The sequence below is a fragment of the Globicephala melas genome, chromosome 1, assembly GCF_963455315.2.
Source record: "Globicephala melas chromosome 1, mGloMel1.2, whole genome shotgun sequence".
In the NCBI taxonomy this organism is placed as follows: Eukaryota; Metazoa; Chordata; class Mammalia; order Artiodactyla; family Delphinidae; genus Globicephala; species Globicephala melas.
The window spans coordinates 130,452,433-130,468,547 of record NC_083314.1 but is presented as its reverse complement, the minus strand read 5'-3'; the positions used below and the strand labels follow the sequence as shown (position 1 = coordinate 130,468,547).

Here is a 16,115-nt window from a genome sequence, read left to right as displayed (position 1 = left end):
GTGTAGACTAATTCAAAAGAGAAAAAACTGCTGGGGGCCCAGCCTTAGGGAGCTCCCCCCAACAACACTTTTATCGAGTTTTACCTTTACATACTCCACCAGGCTCTCAGGATGAAGATCAGAGTAAAACTCCCTGATAGTTCCAGCAGGGGGACAGGAAGTAACCATTTTGAAATATACCTGGAATGTTCAGTTATCCTTAACAAAGGCCTGCCCTCAAGGAAAACCATTTTACCAGAGCCTAACCAGTGTGGGGGGAGGGAAATAACCTACTCGAAGTCCATCTAACCTTCTTGTTCCACCTCAAGAGAAAAATTCTGAGAAATACTTATGAAGGTCACAGCCCAGGGACAAAGGCCCACTAAAAGATTAAGACCTAATCATAGGATTATGGCACACTGCCCTCCCCCTTCCCCCCTCCCTCACATATCTTACCACCACATCAACAGGGCTCCTGTATAACTGAATTACAATGGGAAGAACTGTAAGGCTCAGACTCTAAGAAGGAGGCTCTAGGGAAACCTAAAAAGCCAGAGGAGACAAAAAGCAGGACACTAGAAGAAACTGAAGTCTTGGAAACCTATAGCTACAGCAAACAGCCTAATTCCTAGACAGATAAACATAAATCCTCACACTAAGGGCTTACTTACCTCAGTTCATATTACCTGATGCAACATGTTCAGCTTTCAACAAAATACATGGCATACCAAAGAGCAAAAACAGTCTGAAGAAACAAAGCAAGGATTAGAGCCAGAATAAGATATGGCAGAGATTTTGGAATTATCAAGACTGGGAATTTAAAATAATTATGATTAATATGCTAAGGATCCTAATGGAAAAAGTAACATGCAAGAACAGATGAAAACTCTCCCCACCCCCCAAATCAAAAGGAAATGAATGAACACGTAAGGAAGAACAGAGAAACTGGGGAAAGAAGTGAGATAAAAGCAGTGAAGGAAACACTAGTGGTTTTTACCACAATGGAAGATTGTCCAATACAGCCAACCCCCAAATTATGATTTTTTGACTTTACAGGGGTGTGAATGTGATATGCATTCGGTAGAAACTGTACTTCGAATTTTTATCTTTTCCTGGACTAACGATATACTATAAAATGATACTCTCGTGATGCTGGCAGTGAGCCATAGCTCCCAGTCAGCCGTGCAATCATGAGGGTAAACAACCAATACATTTACAATCATTGCTTTTAAGTTTCAGTACAGTATTCAATAAATTACATGAGCTATTCAACACTTTATTATTTAACAGACTTCATGTTAGATGATTTTGTCGAACTGTAGGCTAATATAAGTGTTCTGAGCATGTTTAAGGTAGGCTATGCTAAGTATGATGTTTGGTAGGCTAGGTGTAATAAGTGCATTTTCTACTTAATGATATTTTCAACCTGTGATGGGTTTACTGGGACATACCTCATTGTAAGTTGAAGAAGATCTGTATTGCTAAGCCAATGGGAAAAACCCAATATAGGAAAAACTGGAGAAAGTGAAAAATTGATAAATACATGTTTCATGATATCCTTTCCAAGATCAGGATTAAGTCTTAAACTGAGAAAGATGAGAAACATTAGGTCAAACCAATGGTTGTAAACTTTAGTGTGTATGAAATTTTGTTTTAATTAGATAATATGGCTACCTCAAAAAGTGAAGGTTATATTAATTTTTATCTCCCACCCCACTCTTTCCTTAATAGGTAATCTACCATGAATGTGTCATTATTCAAGAAATCCCGAAGGGAATTTTTCTAACACTCTCTCAGGTACTCTGAGAGTTTTATGATTTTTTAAAAATTCACATGAAACCAACTTAATGTTAGTTTGAGATTGCCATACCTACAAGTAAAAACAAAAACCAGACGAGATGAGCAATAACCAATGTTACTCAAATACATATTCACTCATTTGTTTGCTGCCAGCAAATATTGTCTTCTTCATTCTAAGTAGTAGCAGTGAACAAAACTCTCTGCCATTATGGAGTACATCATAGCTTGGATGAAGACAGATTAACAAACAAGTATATAATGTATCAAACAGAAATAAATTTTATGGAGAAGAATAAAGCAAGTTGAGGGACAGGAAGTACTGGGGAGAGTAGTATTATTTTACATAGGGTAATTAGAGAAGGACTCTTTGATAAGGTGACACATGAAGAAAATGAGTGTCATGAGATTACTAGCGGGTACAGTATTCCAAAGAACAGCAAATGCCCAGGCCTTGAAGTTGGAAAATATGCCTGATATTGTTGTGGAACAATATGGAGTGTAATTAGCCAGGGGGAAGAATCCAAAGTGAGATTCTGTGGGACCCTGTGAGGATGTGAGCTTTTACTCTGAGTGAAATGGGAGAAATTGGAGGCTTTTGAGAAGACCCACAGTGATTACTATGTTGAGGGTGAGGGCAAGGTCATTTAGGTGTTTACTGCAATGTAACAGTGACTTACATTGGAGTGGTAGTCTGGACTTATTTTGCAGGTAGAAATGGTAGAATCTGCTGATGGAGTGGGGTATTGAGAAGTCAAGGGTAACCCAAAGTTTTTTTACTGAGTAACTGTAAGAGTGGAAATTGCCATTTACTGAAATGGGAGACTGCAGAGTTGATTAGAGGGCGAAATAAGTTCAGTTTTAGATACAAATTTTGAGATGCCTATTAACTTTTAAGCACAGCTGCTTGATTTTAAGTCTGTTTTCTTGGGAGAGGTGTTGGCTGCAGAGTTAAACTTGTAAACCATCAGTAAATAGGTGACTTTTAAAGGCAAAAAACAATAGTGAAGAGGTTTACTGATCCCATCAACACTGCAATATTTAGATACAGGAGAGATAAAGAGATGCCAGCAAAGTATTTTGAAAAGGAGTAGGCATGAACCAAGGGGAGAATTAGGGAGGAGTGGTGTCCCAGAAACTAGATGAAGTGATTCAACACTCAAGAAGTGGTAAACTAGATCAAAGCTGCTGATGGGTGAGTTAAGAAACAAACTGAGAAATGGCCACTGTATTTGGCTGGACAGTTATTGCTGACCTTCACAAAAGCTATTTTTTGCAGAGTGATAGGATGGACAAAAACCTGAGTACCATATGCAGGAAAGAGCAGAAGGTTCTCTCCCAAGACCTTTTCAACAAGTTCTGCTAAAGAAAGATTAGCTGATCTGGAAGAGACTGGATAGAAGAGATGCTGAAGGTTTGAGAAGAGAGAACAAAAGTGGTCTGCAAGTGCGGGAGAGTGAATGAATTAGGAAACTTCAGTGTAATTGCTGGACTAAGGGACCATTTGAAGTTGTAAGCGAGACATCTGTAGAGCTGTATGCTTTTCTTCAGCCTCTCGTCCAACTGCTGCAGAACAACAGAGAAAGTTGTAAGCTGGAATGAGTTTTAAGGCAGGATGGTATGAGGAGAAGGCAGAAAAAACCCTCAACTACAGAGCATAGTAATGTTCGGTCTGGTGGCTCACAGAAGCTGAGAGGGTTGCACATCTGGGCACAGCTTGGAGGCAACAAGCTGGAGACTGCAGACCGGCAAAAAAAAAAAACAGGAGTGCTAGGAGGAGGGTGGTTCCCAACAAACTAAGTCTTTTCTCGACCAAGCACAGCAGTAGAGGTTTGGAAAAGGCAGTCCTAGGCCAACGAAGTAGACATTGCCGCCTCGGAGGTTCGAGGGTTGCCGACTGAACACAGATGCAGTAAGTGCTAAGATCTAAAAGGGCTCCCTCCGGGACCCAGGGGAATGGACTTAGGTTTTAGCGCCGGAACTTACACCCTGACGTTCGGCTGCTTGCGGCTGTCTACCGGAGAGATGGGCATGGTGGCTACTGGGTGGGGAGTGGTCGACCACCGCCTTCCCTGGCTGCTTCTGGAGCCCCTGTACCCCAACCCCCGGCGTCAGCGGCTCCGGCTAAGGCACGGGAATGTTTGCCGGGCGTCATGGAGACGGTGGAGCCTTGGCTCAACAAGCGGCCGCGCGGTTGGCTGGCGGCTGGAGGCCGAGGAGGAGGGCGGAGGCGGAGGGGAGGACAGAGGGTTGGTGGAGCAAGAGCAAGCCCCGGACGACGACTAGAAGAAGGAGGCGGGCGGCCCGGGCCCTAGGCCCCTCCCAGGCTCTGAGTCTCCCGGGCTGCAGGCGGATGGATGGGGCTTCTTCAGGCGGTGGCGGCAGCAGCGGAGGTGGCGGCGGCAGCAGCGGCAGCGGCTGTAAGTGCAGCCTCCATAAACCATCTCTCCTCTCCTAGCCCTGTTTGGGTGGAGGGGCTCCCGAGGTGTCCTCGGTCCCCTTTCTCTGCTTCCCCTCCCCCACTGCAGAGTACCGCCCGGAAGACCCTTAACTTCCGGGGCGGGGCTGAGAGAGCGCGCCGGGCGCGCTTCCCCTCCCGGAGTGGCGCCGGCCACCCAAGGCGCATGCGCAGCTCTGCATCGCCATCCACCCCCTTCCCAGACTGGTCTTTTGCTTTGGCGGTGGCGGTGGCGGCGGCGGCGGCGGCGGCGGTGGCGCCGGCGCCAGTCTTCCCCGGCGTCCGCGGCGCGCTGGGAGTCCGCTGCGGAGTGAGTTCGCTTCGCCTTGTCTGCTTCCGCCTTTCTCCAGTCGGCCCCGGAACGCGGTCGGGGTGGGGTCAAGCTGACCGCCCCGCTGTGGCTCCGCCTCTTTTCCGCAGTATCTCCGGGTTCTGTCTCAGCCCGGGAAGGCTCCTGCTCCCACTGCAGCCCCCTGTGGTGAGCAGGGTCTTGGGCAAACCGGCCCTTTTCGGAGGGAGTGAGGGAGGGAAGAGAAGCTCGAAGAGGGTGGTGTTGTGAGGGAATGAGGTCTTCCCAGGCCTTGGGTGTATCCCTGGGGGCAGATGCCTCCCTAGTCTTTGAATGGCCTTGTTCTTTCAGCTTTTGGTGGAAAGATCTCTGGCCTGGAGACCATCTCTAGTCCTCGTTTGCTGTGTGACCTTGGGCGAGTCACTACCTCTCTCTGGGGCCCCAATTATACCTAAAGCTTCTTCCAACGCTAAAACTCTTAATTTTGCAGAAAAGCTTATGCAGTTCCAAGATTGGCCCGTCTACTGAGGCCGCTTAGACGAGATGACCCGGACTTGAGTGAACCTTTCTTCAATCATGGGTGGAATGAGGCGACCTATTTATTGGATCGCTTTTATTCCTTTATCATCAGTTACAAATTGCATGACTCAAGACTCATTAATGTTTTTCTAAAATTGTCATGGGATTCCTGTCCTAATTCCTGGCCGTCTTTTTAAAAATTAGAGACAGGGCGAATGGTGAGCTTGTAGTATCATCGTCTCTAGTCTCGTTACTACTGAGGCTCTCTTTCCTTTGATCCAGATGGTGTGGTGGCTCGATTCTCCCAGTGCCTGGCTGAGTTTCGGACGTGGTTAAGAACCAACTGGTTGAGGTTCAATGCAGACAAGACGGATGTGATGCTGGTAGGCAGGGGCACACTTGGAGATTAAGGGAGGGAAAGTCCAAACTCCCTCAAGTAATATAAATGTTATATTACTCTTCCAGTGTTTGAGAACTGCTGATGGGCCAATAATTTCCAGAATTTGGGTGAGATAAAAATAACATGTCAACAATATAAAAACTATCAAAGTATCAGTTTGTGATAATCTGATAAAATGGAGCCACTGGATAAAACTCTTTATGTAAAAATTATGAAAAGAAAAACCAGAACTGTTCTTTGAAGAACCAAAAGGCTATATAGGTGTTTTGGGGTGGCGTTAATAATAAAAATCAAACCAACAAAAAGATGATGCTGATTGTCATAGATGTGGGGCTTCCAAATGTAATGCATTACTGCTTTGTAACCTACATTTTGCCTGCTAGAGTAAAGGTAAAACTCAATTTATCTAAAATGCACATTTTAAAAATAGGTGAAGTTTTTTGACATTTATCTATCTTCAACCAAATTAGTATAGTTATTCATAAATTTTCACCTGCACATCATGTGTAGCCTGTCACTCTTAAATAAAAATTTAAGGAAATAGTTAACACAATAATCTCAAAAGGGACTCATGGACTCTGAAAATTGTTAGATACAGAATTTGGTTTTAGGGTTTTGAATGTGCTGTTTTAATCTATTTCATTCAAACAGCCCCAGAGTCTGAATTGTTTTCTTGGTGCATTTTTTTTGTTGTTCTTGTTTTTGTTTTTTTTTTTGCGGTACGCGGGCCTGTCACTGCTGTGGCCTCTCCTGTTGCGGAGCACAGGCTCCAGACGCGCAGGCTCAGCGGCCATGGCTCACGGGCCCAGCCGCTCCGTGGCATGTGGGATCCTCCCGGACCGGGGCACGAACCCGTGTCCCCTGCATCGGCAGGCAGACTCTCAACCACTGCACCACCAGGGAAGCCCTTCTTGGTGCATTTTGAGAGGTACCTTTTTGAAGTGCATAACATGTTTATATTGTATACATTATATTTGAATCAGGTATTGGTCCTGAATAAAAGGTTATATTTCTTAGGTATGTGTAAATTGCCAGGTTACTTATTGGTTAGTTTGGGATACTGGCTGAAGAAAAATTGAGACCTTAAAATGCTTTTGTTAATAGCAAAATAACTTCGAGGGGTTTGTGTGTGTGTGAGTGTGTATGTATTATGTTTGTGTATTGCAGCCTCTATAAAATTGTTTAAAACTTTTTAATGGAGTATGCAGTAAATTGCTTAAAAAGAATTTCCCAATATAACAGCAGTTTTGAGTAGCTTATGTGGTAAAAGTTAATGTTAGTTTGCCTGAAAATAAGGAAGCCTTTAGGTGGGGAATGGGAGCTAAAGAGGCATTTATTCAGGCTTTGTATAGTGATTTTTTTGTTTTGGGACATTAGCCACAAACCTCACATATAATTGGAATTAACCACACCTTTTAGCTTAACTGTAAACGTTTTACTACACAATTCTAACAGCTACCATTTTGGATATCACAAAATAAAGATTATAAACCGTAATAATTTTAAACAGCTCATAGGCAACGGTGAATTTTCTCATGCTTTCAACTCTAATGTCCTGTTTTCAGCTCCTCTGGTATCAGTAGGCTTTAAAGATTTATTTTTTGTTGACCCAAGTATAAATATTGAGTGTTTGTATTTGAATACAAAGAAGACATCTGTTGAATTAATCCAAAGTGCTGAAGAACTCAGGGTAATGGGTGGAAATACCAAGGAGGTAGATTCTGGTTTGTTAAAAAGAAGAATGTTCCAAACATTAGAGGTTTTTTTGAAGAGCAGCCTTTTCATGAGATAGTGAGTCATTGGAGGTGTTTAAGCTTAGGCAGAAAAGCCTGGTAGTGGGGAAACAGAATGAGGGATTCCCACCTAGACAGTGTAGAAATTGACTAAGGACCTCTAAGATCCCATCCAACATTAAGATTCTATGACTAATGAATAGTTTATTTTTACATATTTGATACTGAAGAGGTAAGCAAGCGTTTTGAGAATTTGCTTTCCTTAAGATGGCTCCTTAAAATTTTTGAAGTATAGCACTAGAATAAAATGGGGAGTAAAACTATATTGAATTCAATAATAATGTTACCAATGACTTACAATATTGGAGCTGTTTCTTTTTACCTTTAGAATACCTGAACCTAAAAAAAAAAATCATGTAACCCACATTTACAAAAAAAGGAAGGAGAAAAATGTAGAGGGAATGTTTCCCCTAAACGATAATGCCACATAAAAATAGTAAAATTGATAACACAATATTAATAAACCTAAAAGTCATTTATCAGTAAGATGGATATCTATTCAAATACGTCCCAGACCTCGATATTCCTGACAATTTCAGAATTTATTCAGTAGCTTATTTATTCAGTAGCTTAAGGGACCGTGATCCCCAGCTCTTTATCACAATTGGGATTCTTGTTGATGAATTAACTGAAGAATCAAAGATTTAACAGGCTTAAGCAAGTTATTCCTGTACCTTGCATTTTGACAATACTTTTTAATTTTCCTTTTGATAACCCGCTAAATTTCATATATTAGCTTTAGTATTTAAATGGATAATTCTCCTTCAACCAGTGGTTTTATAAAGCCTGAGTTTCTACCTCTAGGCCCCTTATTTTTCTTATCTTTACCCACCTCAGGTCTATGCACATACATTGTTCTTTGCCTTCACAGCTGTTTCCATCAAGCATCTCAAAGTGAAAAGTGTTTGAATATGAACTGGCTTATACAAAAGTCATTTCTATTTCGAGTCCAAAGGACTAAGGTAATTCAACAGGGTAACTCAGAAACTGTATACCTATGCTAAAATATTTATTCCCTCAAGGAATCCTGAAAAACACTTTTATATAAGTATTATAAAAAAATAAAATGAAAATACTGTACAGTACAGTTAATGGTAAAAATTGTTTGTAGATTTGGGAACCTTAAAGTTTTCCTTTCTCTTCTTTCCCTTGCTTTTCTTTCAGTAGAAAATGTGCATCAGATGTTTATGTTTAATTGGTTTACAGACTGTCTGTGGACTCTTTTCCTGTCATATTACCAGGTAATGTCCTTACTTAGCAGCTACTTCATATACCTATAAATGCACAAAATATTCATGCACAAATTATTATTGGACATAAGAATTTCAAGTTAATGTTGAATCTTTGGAAATAAGCTACTTAATAGAGTCTAGAATTTTAAGGGAATACAAATAACTTAAAACAGACTTCCCCATATTCCTTGTAAGTTAAGTATCAGTTTAAAGAAAAATTGTATACGTGCACGTTTATGCAATATATTGCAGAGCTGGCATCACATTATTTGGAGGGAATGAATGAGTTTCATATATAACTTGTTGACTTTGGTAGTCATTTTTGAAATTGCAATAAGAAGAACCCTTGAACATTTGGGGGAAAACAGGTCTTTATGAAATAAGACTTTCTAACTTCTGGTTTGGTAAAATGTGTTAGTGCACGTTTTAATATCACGTTTGCATTACCCAGTATCTGCCTTAGTAATGGAGGTGAAACATGTTTGTTATTTTGCAATCATTGGCTCTGGCAGTCATCAGAATTGTCACCAAAGCCACTTGGCAGTTCTAGGCCAATACATTAAAATAAACTTTTAACTTGCAGGCATTTCAGGCGTTGCACATAAGCAAGTTCTCCATCTATGCAGTCGAGTCGGAGATTATTTATATCTATTAAAGAGCAGCTTTTCAATATTTCACATTTAAAAATTTTCTCTAGTTGTGCAGAATTCAGCCGTTGCACAATTATGTTGCTACTGGCATTGCAGGTGTATGAGGAAAAGCAAATGATATATGAGGATGGCAGTCTACCTAGCACAATCCCTTTTCTTAATCTCTGCTGTGACCTCTAAGATTGTGGTACATGGGATTACAGTTCCTGTAGGGAAAGAACCGAGAGAAATATCTGTCAAGGGATAACCGCTTTCAAAGCGCACTAGTTGCAGCTGTTGCATCACAGCAACATCCGTTTTCTAACAAATGCACTTCAAAAAAAGCCTACATGTGAAATGTATCGTATCTTTTCCCCTGCGATATGAAGGCAGGACGCGGCTAGTTTGGCTAGTTTCCTCGACCTCTCTGGTCCCTAGAGCCCTCTCCCGGGCTGGAGTCGCGGATCCGCTAGGGCAGGCGCCCGGCACTAAGATGCCCGCCTCCCCCCACACCCACCTTGGCTCCGCCTCCTCTGCGCTCCTCCGGGGGAGGGCTGCCTCGGGGCCGCGCGCGCGCGCGCTCCGGCCTTTTCCCTCTAGTCCAGCTCAGCCCGGGCGCCGCGAGGGGGCGGAGTGGGGTGTGGTGGACGCGCTCGGGCGGCTCCTGCGCGTTCCCGCCGAGGCAGCGGCGGCGGGAGCGGCAGAGACGGTGGCGGCGGCGGCTGGAGTCCCGTTGCCGAGTCTTACATCCGGGTTCTGGCCGTGACCCAGCTGCGGCCGCCGCGGAGATGTGACCCGTCAGTACGGCAAATATGGCGGAGGTAAGGGAGTGAGCTCCCCCTCCCCGTCCCGGAGCCGGGCGCCCCCAGGTCCGGGCTGGGGAGGAGTGGAGTGGGCCTGGCTAGGGGAGGCCCAGCCCTGCTGGCGCCACTGCCCACCTGTTGTCCGGAACAGGCCGCGCTCTGGGCGGGAGCTTTCCGTGGAACTTAGTTGGGATGGGTCCGGGGGCAGGAGGAAGCGGAGGCGTAGTTGGACTTCGGGGGGCACTTTGAAAGGTCGAGGGCTGCGTAGCCGTGCGTACGGAGAGGGGCGAGGGGGAGGGGGCGCCCGCGGGGCTGGGGCGCCTGTGGCGCAACTTCGCCGGCCGGTGCTAGGGGCGAAGAGAGGAGCTGCTGCTTCCTCTTCTTGCGAAGTTTCTTCCTTCCCTAGCCGAGATGCTGTTGCGCCCTTCCGCGTCACCCTTGTCGGTTTGCTACTGACATTCTGCCTGTGTTGGGGAAAACGGCCTTTGATTAACTCTGTAATTTTCTAGATGGTGACCAGATGAGCGTGGAGAAATAAACCTGGTCTTTCGCAATCCATCCCTCTAGGTTGGGGGAGTCTCCCCATTTCTTCAAACATTCCCCTTCCCCCCCACCGGAGAACCTCTTTCACTCTCTTTACGTTTCAGAAGAGTTGCTTTCTCCCTTTCTTACCCCCCATCACTTTCCAGGCATTTACCCCCCTTGCAAATCTAGGCTGTCTATTCTTGTCTTCTTTCTCTTCCAGTTTTTTTACCCCTTAGGGAAAAATTTTTTTTCCCCCGTTTGCTCTTTTTCTAGTAAAAGAGTTGCCAAAGCCCCCTTTTTCGGTGGCAGTTGTTTTACATTTTGGGGCCTCAGATCGGTGGGCAAATAACCTCTCTCGATTAATTTGAATTTAGTATATGCTACTGGAGATTTAAATTTTTCCCTCTGATTTAAACCTTTAAATATTTGATTTTTTTTTAAACACGTTTTTTCCCCTTACCGTCTGAAGAATTTCGCTGTCCTTTACTCGCTGGAGTTCAAGAGGTGATATATTTGGACTTTTATGTCTTCTTTGAGTAGAGCCACTCTAAATGTTGATAAAGCCATTTTTATTCATGTGAGAATTACCATTTTCATAGTCTCAGAGGCACCTAAAAACAGATTCAGGAAGTAGGTAATTTTATTTATCATCCAACCCCAGTTTTTGTCTTCATTATTTGCTAAATGAAGTCAATGGTGAGTACACTTATCAGTACCATAATTTCTCCTTTTAAAACCTTGGAATACAGAAACATAGGTTATGGAAAAGAATCTTAATTTGGAGGCCTTTTCATGTACCTGTTGAGTGGAGAGACCTAAAGCTTAAACAGTTTTCTGGAGTGGCTCTTAGGGTGCTCCTTCCCCTTTATGGAAACTGACTTTATATTTATGTCTTGGAGTATTTGCTATTAAAAGAGGAAGAGATTTTACTGTAGCAGGATTGATTGCTGCCAGTATTATTTTTAAAAATTCAATATTCTGATTTAAAACTAAATTTAGATCTTAGGATTTATTTCAATTTCTTTTGCTCTTTGTGGTTAAATAATTGTATTTCAAGAAATTATGAGTTGGAGAAAACATAGTTCTTTGTATTTCACTTAAATGTGACTGGATTTATTTCACTGGGCTGAAAGGTTTTTAGCCTTGATGAGGTTCTTAAGTGATTCTTTCCTTCATATGTAACAGGGGAAGGGGTTCTGTGTAGCTGGATTTACATATATTTTGTCAAATAGTCTTCATTGGATCCCATGCCCATTAGATAAGCAGCAGTGTGTTGTCATAGGAGATGTGGTTTCTTGCCTCGTGGTGCTGCTCACAATGGTTTGAGCTTTAAGTTCTGTAGTCATATTTTAAAGCAAGATATTACTGAAGGAAAATATCTTAGCGTATGAAAATACGGTGAAATTTAAATTTAAAAGCTTACTCAGAAATTTTAACTGCCTACCACACTGAAAACTTAATATGTAAATAAAAGCATTTTAACATTTTATTTGTTTTAGAAATTAAAGATGGTTGCATTCATGTAAGAGAAGAAAAGCAATATTTTGAGCCACTGGTCATTTCCTAATAGTTTCAAGTGTATGTTTTAGTTTGCTTAAACATTACATCATTTGGAGAATGGAACTCTCATATTCTGTAGGAACACATGGATAGTTCAGTTTCAGGGAGAAAAAAACCCTGAATTTTGTTTTCAGTGCACTTTTTTAGTGACCTGGTATCTTAAAAATTCATCTTTTATATTCTTCCATTACTTGTAGATGGTTTTATTTATAGTGAATTTGGAGGAAGAGCGGAGGAACCTTCATCTCCTACAGAAAATCTAGAATAAAAAAAAAATTTTAGAATGATTTTAGAGACTGGTCATTTTAAAAATTAGATAAGGAGAAATGCTTGTTTTATATTATAGAGTGCTTTTACTTTTATGTGAACGCTCAGGAGATTCATTCTTTATGCTGCCAATACAAAGCATGTGGTAAAATAATTCAAATGCCCTGCTCTTGCACTTTTGGTTAAATAGACCTGAGTATTGACACTAACTGATAAAATAACACTAAGCGCAAAGTGACAGTATGCGCTTATTTGATAAATCTGAGGGGAAAACGGGTTATTGAAGAAATAAGTTTCCAGAGAAAAATGTAGGTATTATGCTTCTGTGCTTTTTTGTTGTTGTTTCCTACATAGAATGACCCTGACCTTGTTTCTCCAGAAAAATATTTAATTCTTAAATACAATTTGCTTTAGATGTGAATACAAAACACTAATTTTTCATACTTGATCTGATCATCTTAGTCCATAATAGTAAGTATGTGTTTAATGCTTATTAAAATTGTAGTAACGTTAAAAACATACTTAATGTATACAGAAGTAATAACATATGCTCCCTTTCTTAATACTTTTTGGTAATATTTCTCATTGTTTATTATCTCTTAAAATTATTAATCAACCTTCCAAAAGGAGGCTCTCCTAGTCACACTTAAAGGAAGGAAATTACAGGGCAGTGGCAGTTTTACAAAGGCAATGAGAGAGAGAATAAGAGGAAGAAATAGGCGATCCTTTAGGTTTTATAAGGAATGTGGTGAATAGACCTTTGGGAATGAACAATTTGTTTTTTATTTCAGAGTTTGTAAACACATAAGGGACTTCCTTTTCAAGGAAAAAAAGCCACAGCATAGTGCAAGACCTGTCTTTTCACCTAGGCCATATTGTTGTCTCATAAAGAGAAGAAAATTTAATGGATTTGCTATTCTGTATTAGTTTAAAGTATTTTAGTATTTCCAAAAATAATACATAATCTTATTTATTCACTATCCAATCTGTCCATTTCTCTTAAAAACAGACTCCCTGTTTAGCATTTTTCAAGGGTATTTGAATTTTGTTTCTTAAGGAAATGGGATCATCTTGACTGCTGTTCTTGATAGTGTTAATTTCTACTCTAAACAAAACTTGTTTTACTGCAATGAATTTAGGCCTTAAAACTGCTAATGAAAAAAAACCTTTTTTTGGTGTTTATACTTACAGAGCTATTAAGGAATTATCCAAAGTGCTTAATACCAATGCATGAAAGTCTTAAAAAGCTTAATTCAGAAGGAGTAATAGTCAAAGTGCTTGATAAGGTAGGAAAGATTAGTTGGGAAATATAGAAGTGAATTTCTTTTAGAGAATTCTTGAGACTAATCATTTTCCCAAATAATTCAGAAATACAACACTGCCAGTGAAACTTCAGTGTTTCTTCGTAAAAGGTAATCAGCTATATAGAAATTTATTGCATAAAGTTCAGATGGAGTCCCTGTATATTTCAAAAGATTTGCAAATTCATTGCAGTGCTTAAGTTCACATACCAGTTGTTGCTGGGACCCATTCTGTTCGACTTATGCCGTGGCTTAGAATGACTTGTATAATTAGGTTTATGTAGATATGAAATTCATAAAGTAGCAACCCCCAAAAGCTTTTTGCACATTGAGATCTTTTTTCCCAGTAGCCCTAGATTTTAAAAAAAAATTTAGAAGAATCTTAAACATATCCCATCCATGGAGCTAAGTACTCCTCAGTAGTGTTTATGTCTTTTGAGCAATTCATAATAAAAGTAAAGAACTTAGATCTCAAAGGAAATTGAACTAAACTTGAAGAAATCTAAATCTTTTCACCTAAGGGAAGATGAAACTGAGCAGAGAGCTTACGCAATTTGTCCTAGACGGTGCCGTTTGTGGCACAATTAAGACTGGAACCTAGTAGGCCTCTGAATTCCTAGTGCTGAGTAATAGCAGTTCATCCTCTGAATTACTACTACTGTGGTAAACTTGCTAGTTTTAACTCCAAGGCTTTGTTAACCAACAGCAAAGTTAAGTGATTTAATTGTGTATGGAGGAAGAGAGATGGTGGGCCCTGGCACAGTCTCCCTGCCTTCTCCACCCTGGAGTAGGCCCTAAACTCCTGTCTGTCTTCATCCCGGTGAGAATCTGTGATTCAGCGTCTGCATTACTAAGTAGGTGGTAATAATACTTAAATGGTGGTGGAATTGGTTTGAGGGGAACAATTAGGACAGTTATACTTACTGAAAAATACGCTCTTGATTGCCTGGGTTAAAAGAGTCTAATGACTACTTCATGTTTTTACTACCTTATTTATTTATGTTTTAGTAATGGTGATATTCTAGTTAGTTGATCTTTTATCTCTCAGTTTGCAGTTTTCTGGTATATGGGATATTTCTTACCATGGTCTAGAAAAATACAGAAGAAAAACATTTGAACAAATCTGAGGCATTGAATGTTTCACAATTATTAGCAGCTTGATCAACTGAATCATATATATGGGTGACAGTATAAAAGTTGCTATAAAAGTTAACAGAGTTCATTCTTTAATTTGATTTAGCCTATTCATATTCTGTCTCTCTAGTGTTTTCCATCTCAGATAAAACAATTATGTACCTAAAAGAAAACTAGGTTATTTTTCAAAATTATACAGACTTGTTAAAAAAGAAAAAAAAGGCAAATACTAGGTTTTCTTGAAAATCTAAAAGTAAAGGAAGAAAGTGAAAATAGCTCATAATTCCACGAGATAGTCTTTACTGACTTCCTTTTTAAAAAACAAAGAGTAATGCTTGCAAGTGGTTAAAAAATTCCAACAGTACAGAAAGGTATAAAATGAAAAAAGCCTTCTTTCTGCAACCCATACTCTAGAGGTAACTGTTGTTAACAGATTCTTGTGTATCCTTTTGGGGGAAAACTTTTTATGTATATTCCAGCCCAATTTACTCTCTCCTCTATACTTTGCTTTTTACTCCTAACATAGCTGTCTGTTTATCCAGATACATGTACCTATATATACATATATATTTCTTTTTAGCATTTTATTCTCAGTCAACAGAAACAGAACTGTCTCATTCTTTTTAATGGATTAATAATGTTCCATTGCTTGGAAAAACTATATTTCATTTCTAACTAGTTAAAGGATGGACTTAAATTTTTTCCCAACTCTTTGCTATAGACAACTTTGTGGTGATACATGATATACATGTATCTTGGTGTGCTGTTTTAGGCATATCAGTAGGGTAAGTTCATGTTGGCAAGATGATCTCCAGAATGCTTAAACTAACTCATACTTCTGCCAGTAATGTATGAGTGCATTTTAAGTGCATTTTAATCCCCAATGTAAAAATTTTCTTTACTGCTTACATTTTATAATTTGAGCTTTTGCTAAAAATAGGTATTGCTACAAATGATTACCTGTTTAGCTTTAGTTTTATTTTTCCCCTCCTTCTTCCTTTCTAATTTACTGTAGTCATTAACAGTAGATGTTGCAGGTTTTTCTGGAGGGTATTGTTAGAGATACCAGTTCCTAATGTGACATAAATAAGAGTCTGACATGACAGATGACAACTTGCAGTCACATTTTTAAACATGCTTTGGATAGATGAAAACCATTTTAAAAAGAAAGAGAAAGTAAGGAGGAGAGAGGTAAAGATAATTTTTTTTTTTTTAACATAGTTGTTTCCATGGGAAGTATAGAAGGAATCAGATCCTAGGCTTTACCTTCACTACCCACCGGGGAACCTTGATCAAGTTAGTTTATCTCCCTGGGTTTGCTAATCTATAAAATGAGGTAGGTGGGGCAGGCTTTATTGTCAGGTTTATGATCAGGTAACCTTATGCATTTGAAAATATGTAGTGCTCTATGAACATAAGCTGGTTCTGT

At 40.4% G+C, this 16,115-nt stretch overlaps 2 protein-coding genes across 18 annotated transcripts in view; one reads left to right on the top strand and one right to left on the bottom strand.

Moving 5' to 3' along the window:
• The window catches only part of DNAI4 (dynein axonemal intermediate chain 4), a 101,318-nt gene extending 97,387 nt beyond the window's left edge, over window positions 1–3,931 (bottom strand). Inside the window, 2 exon segments of the mRNA XM_030865868.2 lie at window positions 3,763–3,874; window positions 3,877–3,931. Of these exon segments, the coding sequence (XP_030721728.2) occupies window positions 3,763–3,874; window positions 3,877–3,931 (167 nt within the window).
• A 122-nt stretch (window positions 3,932–4,053) lies between these two features.
• MIER1 (MIER1 transcriptional regulator) overlaps window positions 4,054–16,115 on the top strand; it is a 55,941-nt gene continuing 43,879 nt past the window's right edge. For 3 of the 17 annotated variants that reach the window (XM_030865886.2, XM_060304495.2, XM_060304498.2), the window contains exons 1-3: window positions 4,054–4,196; window positions 5,325–5,425; window positions 8,403–8,476. In XM_030865886.2, coding sequence (XP_030721746.1) covers window positions 4,130–4,196; window positions 5,325–5,425; window positions 8,403–8,476 — 242 coding nt within the window. In that variant the 5' untranslated portion in view covers window positions 4,054–4,129. Of the gene's footprint in view, window positions 4,197–4,443; window positions 4,545–4,589; window positions 4,713–5,324; window positions 5,426–8,181; window positions 8,198–8,399; window positions 8,477–9,760; window positions 9,918–10,911; window positions 10,929–11,102; window positions 11,121–16,115 lie in introns of those variants that run through there. The other 14 variants (XM_060304466.2, XM_060304453.2, XM_060304464.2 and 11 more) reach the window with 12 other exon arrangements.